At 39.8% G+C, this 14,876-nt stretch overlaps 1 protein-coding gene across 3 annotated transcripts; it reads left to right on the top strand.

Annotated features, from left to right (window-relative positions):
- Window positions 1-465: 465 nt before the first annotated feature.
- rab15 (RAB15, member RAS oncogene family) lies at window positions 466-11,480 on the top strand. 3 transcript variants are annotated; one of them, XM_061704957.1, is made up of 8 exons: window positions 717-796; window positions 2,265-2,584; window positions 6,172-6,232; window positions 6,615-6,675; window positions 7,407-7,484; window positions 7,628-7,717; window positions 8,051-8,116; window positions 8,273-11,480. In XM_061704957.1, exons 3-8 carry the CDS (start codon window positions 6,186-6,188, stop codon window positions 8,432-8,434), a joined length of 504 nt encoding a protein of 167 aa, XP_061560941.1. In that variant the 5' UTR covers window positions 717-796; window positions 2,265-2,584; window positions 6,172-6,185; the 3' UTR covers window positions 8,435-11,480. The 3 variants fall into 3 exon arrangements, with proteins under 3 accessions (XP_061560940.1, XP_061560941.1, XP_061560942.1); XM_061704956.1 differs by lacking the exon at window positions 2,265-2,584 and having other exon boundaries at window positions 466-796; XM_061704958.1 differs by lacking the exon at window positions 717-796 and having other exon boundaries at window positions 805-2,584.
- Window positions 11,481-14,876: the final 3,396 nt, after the last annotated feature.

Raw genomic sequence — 14,876 nt, forward strand, 5'->3', positions numbered from 1 at the left:
GTTCGTTGACAGTACACAAACGCTTTACTTTTACTCGAATATACGTGTTCATAAGTTAATGTCAGCCATTCTATATTTATATTTTGTGGTTCTCTTTTTAAAATAATGTAATTTACCACAGGCGCTATTTCTATTGAAATGAGAAGGCGTCTATGAAACAAGGGGAAAAGGTTTTACAGTAATTCGGTCGCAGGTGGCGTTTATTTGACACAAGAACCGGATAACGATTTGTTTTTCAAAATAAACTACAAAGACTGTAATACAAAACCAAATCCCCATATATGCTCAACACAATTATCAACACAAAATGTAATTTTTAAAAATAACATAGGACATACGTTTATATGATGTTGTTTCTTTCAACAAGATCGGTGTTCGAAATGTAAATGATATCTTTAATTGTGAAACCATCAAGCGGAAGTAGCCATCTTGGTTGAACTTTACAGTAATTCACCGCACCCACTGGAGGCAGTAGGCTGCCTCGGACACTGGGCAAGCTCGAACATCCTTGTTTTGTCTCTGAGTCCACAACAAAAACAAAACAAAAGCACACATTTTGACGTCGGCAGTTTAAACAGACATGGCTCGTGAGTGGAGACGGAACCACTCGTCGCTGAGTTAGCTGCCTGGCAGCTCCACACCCCCTCCCTTCCCTGGCTTTAATTCAACACCATGGCCAAGCAGTACGATGTGCTCTTCCGACTCCTGCTTCTCGGAGACTCTGGGGTTGGAAAAACATGTTTGCTATGCAGATTCACCGACAATGAATTTCACCCGTCTCACATTTCAACCATAGGTGAGCGCCAATATCCGCTACTGTATGTGTATGTTGCATGAGAGGTCTCTATCGAGTGGGGGAATGCCCAACCAGATCAAGCAGGTATCTTTTTCTTCCAATACACATTTTATTTGCAATACAGAAGAGCAATATCACTCCAAATGAATGTTTTCCATGATCATTTCTATTGTGTTTACCAAATATTGTACTGCATTTTTCCATTCGTCAATGAAGGGCCTGAGCCGAGATTGGAACCCGCAACCTTTCCACTCTGATCCAGACGTGTTTACTACTTTGTCACTGTGCGGCCACCTATATTTTCTAGTTTATAATAATAGTCGAAACAATCATGTTAGATTCGTTGTTTTTAAGCATGTGAATTAAGACTAAAACAATAGTAATTGTTTTAAATTGAAGAAAACTGTATTAGTCAGTTTGAGACTTTGGGAGCCCGTACCAGATTTGTGCCAAAAAGAATCACACAAAACTTTTGAAATCCACTAGGCCCCACCTCTTAAAGGCACACAGACATAACTAAATTGTAAATGTAAATTCTGAACATTCTATTAGGGCTTAAAGTCGCTATCCGTGTTGACAGTCGCGACTGACTTACAAATGAGAATAAAATCGTTACTACTTGTACTATTCCAAAAAAAAAAAAAGGCATGTCATAGTCCAACGAAATATCCAATTTGATTATTTGAAAACTATCTCTTGAACCGGAAAGAGAGTACGCTGGTGCGTTTTGGCTGTTTTTGCTGTTTTTCCCTCAGGAAACGTTTAATTTTAAAAATGTTTGTTATGGCAAAATATAGACAATATACTTTTATTATCTTATCCCATACTTTCTGTGACTTTTATTACTGCAATAGTTATTTGTTCTTGTGTGACTTTTTCCAACATACCTAGTAGCTTAAAAGTTTTCCCCTCCAGTCTCAGTGGCTCTACCAGCGTCCCTTTTCTGTCAAGGACAAGATAACTGTGTGTGAAAAGGCCTTTCCTCCTTGACTCCCTTCCATTTCCTTTAACTGTGCGTTACTCTTCCGTGTTCCTCAGAGTCAGAAAGAGGAGCGAAGCAACTGTAAGCTCTCTGTCTGTCTCTCTCTTTGCAAAGATTTAATTCATTTGACAATAGACAAGATTGTTTCCTGATTTAATTCCAAAACAAACTTGGTGTCAGTAGTGGCATCTGAGGATTGCCTGTCGGACCAGGGACCGGACGGAGACTGATCATCCAAGACAAGGAACTGTCTTGCCCCTTATTGGAGGCGTTTGGACAGGGGGACTGGCTGGTCGCTTGACAACCGACTGTCGCTTCGAGATCCACACGGACCTGCGTTGTCCTAGAAAGAAAGAACTAATAAAAATAATAATAATAATAAAATAATAATAGTAATAAAAATCACACAGAAACTATGGGATAATATAATAAAATAATATAGACTATATTTTATCATAAGAGTTTAAAATGGCTTACTTTAACCAGGATCCATCCTCGTACTGTGGCCAAAGGTAGAACCCAGGTTGGCTTAAACCTGTCTTGGCGGCTTATATCCTCGTTAGCTGGGACCAGTTGCCTCCTTGCTAGCTAGCTGTCTGGCTGGTTAGTTGGCTCCTTGGCGCAGTTAGCAGTCGTCATCTGCCATGCTGTGTTGGATCCTGCTCAACCTTCTCCCATTCATTATGCTGCGGCGTCATCCACCTCCAGCGATGGGTCCTTTCCGGCTTCAGTTGTAGTTCTGTTAGAAGCAGCCGTGCAGCTCCTCAGGCTCGACTATCTGACACCTCATCGTCGTCTCGGTGAAGGTATGCGCAGAAACTATGCACAGTAAGTCAAAATGGCGCCGGACATAACCACAGGATAAAAATCGTGAAATACAGTTGAGTAGACTCCCGCATATTTGAGGTTCAGCACCTGCGTGTTCAACTATTCATGGATTTAAAAAAAAAAAAAATTTTGGGGTGAGGGTATATTGGCACTATATCCCTGCTTATTCAATATTTGCTTTTTTCCCCCCAATGCACTTGTAATGCATTTGTATTTGTATTCCCTCTGCAAATAGTGGGGTGCACTGCATATTCTTTTAATGTAATGTAAGCAGTTGCAGCTCTTGTCAGCAGTTTGTAGTATGATATTCTAAGATTTATTCTGATTCAGATTTGTTGATCGCTTTTCAAGCCCACCTGAATACCAATTCGAGTCACTACCGATTCGTGCACAGGCATACATTTGTTTGCAATTCTTTGTCTTTAAATATGAAATGTGCTTAAAGTGTGTTTATATTTACTGTAACCCTCTGGTGCAAAGTGGTAGTTTGGTCCTGTAGTCCAGTGGATTGGACATGTCTGTAACTTCATGAAAAAAGAAAAAAAAAATGTTTTTTTTTTTTTTCATGTCCTGAGAAGAATTAAAAACACTTCAGAAAAAAATCTTGACCAATGCTTTCATAATTCATGCATCAGAGGGTTAAGTGTGTTTTGTTTATTTTAAGTGTGTTTTAACCATGTGGGAGGGGTAAAACTATCCATCCATCCATTTTCTGAGCCGCTTCTCCTCAGTAGGGTCGCGGGCGTGCTGGACCCTGTCCCAGCTATCATCGGGCAGGAGGCGGGGTACACCCTGAACCGGTTGCCAGCCAATCGCAGGGCACATACTAACAAACAACCATTCGCACTCACATTCACACCTACGGGCAATTTAGAGTTGTCAATTAACCTACCACGCATGCTTTTGGGATGTGGGAGGAAACCGGAGTGCCCGAAGAAAACCCACGCAGGCACTGGGAGAACATACAAACTCACACAGGCGGGGCCGTCGATTGAAACCCGGTCCTTAGTACTGTGAGGCAGACGCTCTAACCAGTCGCCCACTATTTAACTATTTAACTAACTATTTAAAAAATAATAATTTTATGGCTTGTTTACTGTATAATGTAGATTTTAACATCGCAGTTGGGTCTGGAACATATCCCGCAGAGATAAACGGGGTTCACTGTATATACGAATGCTGCACACAACTCTGAAGAGTAACATAGCCTCGTGCACAACATGAGCGGTGTCCCGGCTGGCTGGTTACATAATGATAATTTTAAAGCAATATTCAACAAGTTTATTATGAATAACAGATGCTTCCCTTCATATTGCTGCAACGTTAAGACTGCAGCTGCTCCATTAGTAATGATAATGTTATGTTTTTCCTAAAGAACTGGAGCATCTGCCCATCCATTATCCAGTACGCAGCCATGTCCTCCAACAAACTGAAAAATGTCACCACCTCATCTATGTCGAATGCTGGAACACGCTCAGTTTATTTGTCAAGTCACTTTGCGATTTGTTCCCATTCGTTTATTCAAGGCCTTCACTCTGCTGATTGTGAAGCTCCGCCACGTTCCATTAAATGCAGTCTGCCGTATTGTTCTGTTCCCCGTTGTTACAGTGAAGTATGTAGGTTGCAGGAATTGAATCTGCTTTTTTAAGCTTCAGCAGAAGCACAGCTCCTAAGGACAGGCCTTAATTACAGGCATTGTTTCATTGAATCAAAAATTTTTTGAATAATAAACTCAAGAATTAAGCCTGAACATCGTAGGTCCCTCGACCACAATGTGAAGAAGAAATTGGTTATAGCTCTTAAGTCTTCTTTCCTGATTTTATTTAGCTCTTCGAGCTTCCATTATGTTATCTTGTATCAGTGTTGTTTGCTTGGATGACTTTGGATCTCATGACAGTGCTAACAATGCTGCAATGTCAGTGAACTGTGGCTCTTTCACTCAACTGGAGCATATAAGCTGTCCGAACTCTGCCTTCTCCCTGCTGTATACATACATACAACATGCAACTATGAACTTGGAAATGGAAAATAAATGGTATTCGATTGAACTCAGTACCTGTTTTTTCCATATAGTGAGATGCTGGGTCACTGTATTGTGAGTCAGTCTAACCAAGACAAGCTGTTAATTGACTTCTTAGGGAATACTGTGGTCTCTAGAAAGGGTGCAGTTTTACTTTTTGTTGACTTCAGTGGCATTAGTCAGTGGAGGCGGTCAGGCGGGGAAAGAAAAGCAAAAAGAGAGTTGAGAGGGATTTACATTTGATAACGAGGAAGAGATTCAGAAGAGTGCATTGCTATGCTAAAGTTAACTCGGAAAAGAAAAAAACATCTGCAACATCTTTCATGCTAGCAGTCTTCCTACTGGTTCACAGAGATGTAAGATAATAGGACCATACCATCTTTATTTTTTTTTTCTTTTTTCTCCATCACCGTTGCTAAAAAGGACATTTACTCTAAGTGCCTAATAAGGGTTCACAGTGTGTCTGGCCTTTTACAAAATAGAAAAAAAATATTCCAAGCGTATTTATTTGGATAGTGTCAAAACCCCAACAAATGTAAACGCAACTCATTTTTCAGAGAGTGTTTAACACGATTAACACAGTAGCACTGAGCAATAGTGGTTAGCATGTCTGGGTAGGTTTCTGCCCAGTCCTGGACTCCTGTGTCACCCGAAGTCAGCTGGGGTAGCCTTAGTTACCCATGACCCTAAAAACAAAAGTAATTAAATAAACTAGAATAAAAATATCATCTGCAGAAATGGTTTTGCATGTGGAATACAGATAACAGTTTTCGGGGATGGAAATGATTGCGATCTCCACATCGACCAAAATTGGTAATTCCTCCTTCGGTTTTGACCAATTTTATTTATTTTATTTATTTTATTGGGAAAAATGGATAATGAAACTGGCAGTACTGCAATTTACCAACTTACATGCTGGGTAGAACAGCTATAACATCATTGTGCTTTCATAAACTCCTGATTTTGGAATAAAGTGATCCCAGTTCATTGTGGGGGATATATTCCAGACCCACTAAGTCACTATAGGTGAAAATCTACAATACAGTAACCATATCAAAAATTTTTTTTGTTTTATTTTGTTTTTATAGTTTAGCATTAAACGCATTATAAGTGTACTTGAACACAAATGCCTTTAAAAGGCAGGCGGTACCTGGTCTGGTGGCGTGTGTTGTCGGTGAGTCAGTGTGAGTGTCTCGGCGTGAGCTGTGGCTGCTTGTATTTTACTGTTCTCCCCTCGTTCAATCAATAGATTCAAATAGTAAGATGACTGTGGCTCTTCTTTACCATGTGCAAGAGCCTGACAGTGTGTAGGTATACACTATGTAAAGAAAACCCATAAAAATTATCACTATAACCCACAGACCTCCACAATGTAGTAGGGATTTCCGTGACAGGTAGAAATGTTTCTCCAAAAAAATCTGCAACATATTGAGCAAGTGCACACCACCAGAGTGTTAAAAGTAGTACACAGTACTCATTCTTTCTGTCACCCTTCTCTCCAAAATCAACATTGTTTATACACACCTCACCTTCTGTCTCCTGCAGGGATCGACTTCAAAATGAAGACGCTGCTAATAGATGGTATCAAAGTGCGCATCCAGATATGGTAAGCATTCACAACATGTGTGTGATATGTGTTATTGTACCAGTAGCTCCTGCCACCGAAGCGGATATTAGATCTTTGAAAAGGTCGTAGGTGTCAACTGTATACAGGATTCTCATTTGACGAGACAGTGAAAGGGAGCGAGCCCTGCCGCAAATAGCAAAAATCCACGAGTAATTGACAACCCCACCAAAAAAGGTTTCAAATTTCCCTGAGATGCCAAAAGAAGGCATCAAACACTATTTGTGTTCAAATAAAGCTCCTCAATTCACATCAACACAATTAAAAACATATTATCAAGGGTTTCGATTAAGGTGTTGGCTGGGTAACTATATTATATTATATTAAACTATATTTTTGTTCTTATGTGTGTTTGTTTTCCCAGGGACACTGCAGGCCAGGAACGCTACCAGACCATCACTAAGCAGTACTACAGGCGAGCGCAGGTAGTAAATGTGTGTGTTTGTTATTCTCAACATATTGGAGTGTTTTTGTTTGAACCAGATTGTTTTCTTATGTTATGTACCAAGAATGCATAGCGGGCTACATAATGGTCTTCTTCTATGCAAAAATAAATGCACACCTAATGTTGTGGTTGTGGAAGCACGGTGAACCTCGTGGTTAGCATGTCTCCCTCGTAGTTTTTAGGTTGGGAGTTTGAATCAGCCCTCCTGTGTGGAGTTTGTATTTTCTCCCTGTGCTTGTGTGTATTTTCAGTGGGTACTCTGGCTTACTCCCACATTCAAAGTATTCATTCATTAACGACTCTAAATTAACCAGAGGTGTGAATGTGAGTGTGAATGGTTATTTGTCGATATGTGACACACGACCCCGGTCACACTGTTGTTATGTATGGAGGTGCCCTTGTTTTTCAATTCAACGCCCTTTTAGTGGATGGCTGTTAGGTGCTTGGTAAAAAAAAAAAAAAGAGCACTGCAGACAGTAAAAGATGTTAATCTTGATTAACAAGTACTGTGAAGTTGAGCCTGCAGGCTGCACAGAATGTCCAATCTGCTAGAATAGAATTTTCTATTTACTGGAAAACAGATAATGAAATTGGAAGATCGTGTTCCTGTAAATGCCTCCTCCGGCCAGTGATACTCAATTTCTACTTTAATGCTCCGCGCTCACTGTTGTTCTGTTAATTAAAATCTTCCAATCTCCCATCACTCCTCAGGGAATTTTCCTGGTCTACGACATCACAAGTGAGCGCTCCTTCCAACACATCATGAAGTGGGCCAGTGACGTGGACGAGGTGAGTGGCAGCCAGCGCATGAGGTTTTATTATACAATTGTTAATGAAGTCATTTGTAGTGTAGTAATTCATTTCTGGCAGGCAGTCCATTATCTACAGTAGCTATCTGTTGCCTCTTAATTTCTCATTCCCACTATTACTAGTACGCTCCAGAAAAGGTCCAAAAGATCTTGGTCGGGAACAAGTCGGATGAAGTGGACAAGAGGCAGGTGGCCACAGAGCAAGGTGTCAAGGTGTGTGTGTGTGTGGGTGTCACTTTATACGCCACTCACAAAAAGTTAGAGATATTCGGCTTTCTGGTGAAATTTCAGGATGACCCTAATATGCACCGTAACCCTTTACTTGAATTTACTGTACTGAAACATCTAACAGTTTGACTTGCATTGAAAAATCAAATTAAATTAATCTCTAAAGGTTAAAGTACATTCTAGGTTCATGCTGAAATTTCAACTGAAAGCTGAAGATCCGTTACTTTTTTTTTAGTGCAGATTTTCCATCAAATGAGTTGTGTGTGTGAGAGAGAGCAAGTAACAACCCGAAATCTAATTAATTTTCCCTTCCTCCAGCTGGCCAGAGCTTATGGAATGGATTTTTTTGAGACAAGTGCCTTCACCAACCAAAACATAACAGAGGTGAGGCAGTTTTCAACAACAAAAAACTTTCTGTTCCTCATAAAATGCATTACAACTATCACTGTTGGATAATAAGGATTCACAGTGTCTGGCCTTGGTTACAAAATAGAAAAATATGAATGTCTCTCTCGCTGCTCTTTTGTGTTCCATATGGAGACTTTTACACGGCTGGGCGAGCAGGTGCTGGCGGCCAACAAGAAGGACCTGGATCTTCTGCGGATGTCTCTGAACGACGAGCTGAACCTGGCCGCTCTGGAGGAAGAGGAGGGACTGTGTGACGGCGGGTCCGCCGACCAGGGGAAGGGGTGCTGGTGTTAAAAGACAGAAAACAAAGCGTTGAACTGCCTCCTTCAGACACTCTGAGATGCGAGGAGTGCGTGGCGACTGTGTTTGTTCCTGCCTAATGCTTGTCCATCACCCGTCGGGAAATTGTATTATAGAAAGAGGTTTAAACATTTATTCAATATCCTTGATAACCAGCTTCAGATCAATGTACTAGTGCGCTCTTTGTCATCACTAGTATGACAATTTAAAGCAACTAGGGCGCACTAGTAGAATGACTGTCTTACTAGTAATGTTTTCTCAACGACTAGTGCCATTTCTGGCCTTCTAGTACACAATTGAACTTTACAAGTAAACTACTGTGCTGTACGAGTAACACGCACTGAAAACCGCCTGAGCATTTATTCAATATCCTTGATATCCGGCATAAGGTCCATGTACTGGGTATGCTTTTTGTCCTCACTACCAGGATAACTTTGGCATGCTAGTAGGACAACTGCATGTTACCAGTGAGGCAAAACTGTTCACTAGTTGCAAAATGCGTGCTGCTAGTACAACTAATGACTTTATAAAATTCTACTTGTTAACATCTAGTGCAGTGATTCTCGTATGTGGGCTCCCTCTAGTGGTATATGAAAAATCTATGTTAGAGTGGCTTAAACTTTATTTATTTATTTATTTATTTTGTAAGTCCAGTACACTACATTTGTTATGTAGAGTTCAGCTGTATTTAACTTTTATGTAGACTACCGTTGCATTTAATCTTTTGAAATTGCTTGTTTTCAAATATATATTGAGGTACAGTTTTTATTTATCGTAATTGCAATACATTTTTATTAAATCATCGAAGTATCCATCCATCCATTTTCTGTATCGCTTATCCTCACTACGGTCGCCGGCAGGCTGGAGCCTATCCCGGCTGTCTTCGGGCGAGAGGCTGGGTACACCCTGAACTGGTCGCCAGCCAATCGCAGGGCACATATAAACAAACAACCATTCACACTTACATTCACACCTACGGGTAATTTCGAGTTAATTAACCTACCATGCATGTTTTTGGGATGTGGGAGGAAACCGGACTTCCCGGAGAAAACCTATGCAGGCACGGGGAGAACATGCAAACTCCACACAGGCGGGGCCGGGATTTGAACCCCGGTCCTCAGAACTGTGAGGCAGATGTGCTAACCAGTCGTCCACCGTTCCGCATAATTTAAGCACAGTTTATTCATTTATTTATTATTTATATTTAAGTGGCGTGTTGATGTTTAAACTGTGTATACTGTTAAAGTGGCTTACAATCACATTAAATATACCTTTTAAGAATAAAGCCCATGCCTTGTTTTTGATGAACTCTTAGGCCTACTGCGCTACTGTATTTCAGTGTTGATTATGATGGTGGTACTTGAAGAGCTAAGTATATATTTTTAGGTTGTACTTGTGAACAGTTTGAGAACCACTGAGCTAGTGCTTTATTAATAGTACTAGTAGTGCGCAGATGTCATAAAGTGCATAGTTTTGCTTTACTAGTAACATGTCATTGTTCTTGTCTGTCAAAGTTGTTCTACTAGTGAGGACAAAGAGCGTACACAAACCTTAAACTAGATATCAAGGATATCGAATAAATGCCAAGACGTCTTTCCATACTATACACACTTAAGACAGATACATTGTACAACCCCAATTCCAACGAAGTTGGGACGTTGTGTTAAACATAAATAAAAACAATACAATGATTTGCAAATCATGTTCAACCTATATTTAATCGAATACACAACAAAGACAAGATATTTAATCTTCAAACTGATAAACTTTATTGTTTTTAGCAAATAATCATTAACTTAGAATTGTATGGCTGCAACACGTTCCAAAAAAAGATGGGGCAGGGTCTTGTTTACCACTGTGTTAGATCACCTTTTCTTTTAAAAACATTCAATAAACGTTTGGCAACAGAGGACACTAATTGTTGAAGCTTTGTAGGTGGAATTCTTTCCCATTCTTGCTTGATGTACAGCTTCAGCTGTTTAACAGTCCGCGGTCTCCGCTGTAGTATTTTACGCTACATAATGCGCCACACATTTTCAATGGGAGACAGGTCTGGACTGCAGGCAGGCCAGTCTAGTACCCACACTCTTTTACTACGAAGCCATGCTGTTGTAACACGTGCAGAATGTGGTTTGGCATTGTCTTGCTGAAATAAGCAGGGGCGTAAATTGAAAAAAGACGTTGCTTGGATGGCAGCATACGTTTCTCCAAAACCTGTATGTACCTTTCAGCATTAATGGTGCCTTCACAGATGTGTAAATTACCCATGCCATTTGCACTAACACAGCCCCATACCATCACAGATGCTGGCTTTGGAACTTTGCTGGATGGTTCTTTTCCTCTTTGGCCCGGAGGACACGACGTCCCCAATTTCCAAAAACAATTTGAAATGTGGACTCGTCGGACCACAGAACACTTTTCCACTTTGCATCAGTCCATCTTAGATTAGCTCGGGCCCAGAGAAGCCGGCGGCGTTTGTGTGTGTTGTTGATAAATGGCTTTTGCTTTGCATAGTAGAGTTTCAAGTTGCACTTACGGATGAAGCGCCAAACTGTATTTACTGACATTGGTTTTCTGAAGTGTCCTTAAGCCCATGTGGTGATATCCTTTACACATTGATGTCGGTTTTTGATGCAGTGCCACCTGAGGGCTCGAACGTCACGTGCATTCAATGTTGGTTTTCGGCCTTGCCGCTTACATGCGGTGATTTCTCCCGATTCTCTGAACCTTTTGATGATATTATGGGCCGTAGATGATGAAATCCCTAAATCCCTTGCAATTGTACGTTGAGGAACATTGTCCTTAAACTGTTCGACTATTTTCTCACATACTTGTTCACAAGGAGGTGAACCTCGCCCCATCTTTGCTTGTCAATGACCTAGAAATTCAGGGAAGCTCCTTTTATACCCAATCATGACACCCACCTGTTCCCAATTAGCCTGTTCACCTGTGGGATGTTCCAAACAGGTGTTTGATGAGCATTCCTCAACTTTCTCAGCCTTTTTTGCCACCTGTCCCAGCTTTTTTGGAACATGTTGCAGCTATAAAATTCTAAGTTAATGATTATTTGCTAAAAACAATAATGTTTATCAGTTCCAACTTCATTGGAATTTGGGTTGTAGAAAAGAGTTTCAAAATCAGTGTAAAATTGAGACAATGTTTCCAAACTGTTCCACATTGACTAGATTTGTTTTGTTATCTTTTCCCCACCAGAGCAAATGAACATTGTACTCACAATTGCCCACCATCCACCTCTTCAGTGGTTTTCAGTGAGTACATACATTAGTACTTTTTCGACTGTTTAATGCACTATTGTACGAAGTTACCCCAAAATGGCGCTAATTGTAACGTAGTGTGCACACTGGAGAGACGTTCAGGGATGTTTTTCTTTGGTTGTCAATCATTTTTGTTCACATCCAAGAAGTTTGTGCTTAAATTACTTGAATTAACTCATTAATTAAGGGGAATTTAACACATATTTTTTTATAGTTTGAAATCTGTGATCTCTAATGTTGATGGTTTAATGACCGTCCTTTTGAAACGGGCACAGCAGGGTTTTCCAAAACACAGAATTCACATAAAAATGAATTTAATGTGTTACCACAGTAAGGTACGTGCATAGACAGAGGCCCACAGTGGTGTTTTTCAAGAGCCAAAATCTCAGTTCGTCCTGGAGACAAGTGAACAGTTTTTGCACGCAAATTTTATTGGATTGCAACTTCAGTGAAGTTAAAAATCAGCTGGCTGTAAATTCAACTCTTATGATTCAACCAGAGATGCCTCTCAGAGACAGAATGAACATCCACTTTGTGTGCATCCGTTTCGTATTCTTAAACACTACATGACAATGGGAAATGACAGAGTGTGTGTGTGTGTGTGTGTGTGTGTGTGTGTGTGTGGCGTTGAATGGTGTTCTGGATTGTAAACTCTAGAATCGTAATGCAGATGTTTGAAAGAAGAAAAAAAAAACTTTTCTCCCTTCTTTAGACCTACTTGACTCGTATTTGTGGAACTATATTACATTGTACAAGCAGAATGCAGCATATTATTCTTGAAGAGAAGTTGTCACATTTATGAGTAAATCCTTGCAGATTTAAAACCGTGTTCAAGGGTGTTCTTTTCTTATTTATGGAGAGACTGTCATGCTACTCAAAGCTATGGATTTTTTTGTGAAGCAACATATATCAAACGTCACAGCATTTTTCTCACTCTGATACCCCTTGTACAGCAGCCATTAACTCCCACTGCAACACCTAAAATAATTTGCCTTTTTTTCTATTGCAGCACCTGGAAACATTTTGGCTTGTTCTCACTCTCATGCCCCTTGTACAACTCCCCTTTGACTCTTATTGTAGGACCTACAAAGATTTTTGGCTTAACTTGGTGCCCGCATTGACTCTAATTGTTTTCTAATTGAAGCTCTGATAAATATTTAGTCTTTTTCTCACCCTCTTGCCCCTGGTGCACCTCCCCACTGACTTTCATTTTCCCCCCCCTGCATGCTCATCCCATTTCATTTCAGAAAATATACTGTTTTGTCTCGGGCACTGTGTATCATTTTCATACAACAAGAAGTACAAGTGAGTACAGAACAGAGTAACAAACCACAACCTAAAATGTCATAAAATTAATACAATATGGTGGAACTTAATATCATCATGTTATTAGATTTCTTATTAAATTGCATTTATATTTTTCACATCATCCATTTATCAAGTGATTGTCTTTTGAAAACCTGGTATATATACATAATTAGGAGCCAATGGGTATAAGAAAAATTCTAAATGCAAGACGTTTATTGCACAGTAAAATAAATGAACAAATACAAAGGGAAAAAAAGAAAAATGTAAGTTTCAATACTTAAAATACTAAAAAATGCAAACGTGACTCTCCCTTAATACAAACCAATCACAATAATACTATCACCATTGAATAATAATCAATATTAATGCACTTTATTTGCAATTAAAAGCTAACTATAACAAGCAGTAAAGAACTGAATTAATAGAGACATTTTAAGCCTTCAAACGTTATATTCAAAGTAGTGAGTTTTTCATGTAGTTTGCTGATGTGACCACTAGATGGCAGATGCAACAAAAATATCCCACAGCAGAGAAACTAGTACTCATGTATAACATTCACAGTAATGACTTGCTACAGCATCATGTGATCACGAGGTTCGGGGTCATTTTTAGCTGCAAGAACACCAATATTGTCTTCATATTTCTTCCCAAACTATTTAAGAGGCTATTGTAACCCATTCACTGGAACTGCCGGTAATAGACGTGTAAGAGGTTGACAGTTACTCTGTTCTCTGAGGGAGAGAAAAGCTGCAAAGCTTTTGTCCATCGCCTCATCCGAGTTGTTCATGTTGTCAACTCATTAAAGCGCCTGGGGTGATATTAGCTTCACCATGAATATGCATGTGGCACTGATATGACAGCTCGCTATCCAGCACCAAGGCTGAGTGACACACACACATATATTGTGAACGTGCACACTGACACATATCACCCACGCGTGTCCACACAGCCGCGTGCAAGGTGACCGAGTACATTTAGTGCACTATTTAATGCTCTTTGATACACGCACGGCAGCTCGTTTCCCTGCATGCAAGGGAAATGCGGCACCTCCACTAATGCGTTAACATTAATTTGACAGCTTTAGTACATAAGATGACAACATGTTAGAGTGATGCGCATAGCGAAGGATTTTAAGACTTCCAAGAGTTCAGTCAGAGTCATGGCTGAGACCAGCATGGCCTTGAGACAAAATGGATCTGGAATGAACACTTGTGAGTGTCTGTATCAATAAGTACGCCGTTAATTATCCAGAGCAAAATTTCAGTTTGGGGCCCTCAAATCCTGCCAATAATATTGATTAATGATCAGTCATAATTTCAATTTGCCCTTCAGGGATTATTATGAATTATACATTTCTGAAATTAAACTCCAGGTGCGGACTGAGTTTGATTTACACAACATTTAAAGTGTTAAAGCACCAAAGCACTAAGTGGGATCCTGAATATCATCAAGGTCGCCCCCTAGGACCACATGAGTAGCCTGTGGGCCTGTTCGAAATATAGCTCACAAGAGACATTGTAATTTCCCAGGAAAGTTGTGGAAGCGATCATTTAAAATGTAAACATGTAAAACACTATAGAAATAAATGTTGCATATTGATATTTGTTTCCTGGCTTGTTAAAAACATTGTTGATAATTATTGTGAGAAATCATTAAGTGATGATAAGTGTCTTCACATAGATGAATATCATAAATTATTGATAATAACATCATTGAAAACAAAACAAAACAAGGAAATGTGTTATTTCTGAAGTGTGTGTAAAACTGGTAGCCCTTTGCTTTGCCCTTTGCTTTCATCAGTACCAAAGAAAGGATCCTTTGATTCTGTACAAAAACAGAAGATTCAATGTTAA

The sequence above is a fragment of the Phycodurus eques genome, chromosome 18 (assembly GCF_024500275.1).
Source record: "Phycodurus eques isolate BA_2022a chromosome 18, UOR_Pequ_1.1, whole genome shotgun sequence".
Lineage (NCBI taxonomy): Eukaryota > Metazoa > Chordata > Actinopteri > Syngnathiformes > Syngnathidae > Phycodurus > Phycodurus eques.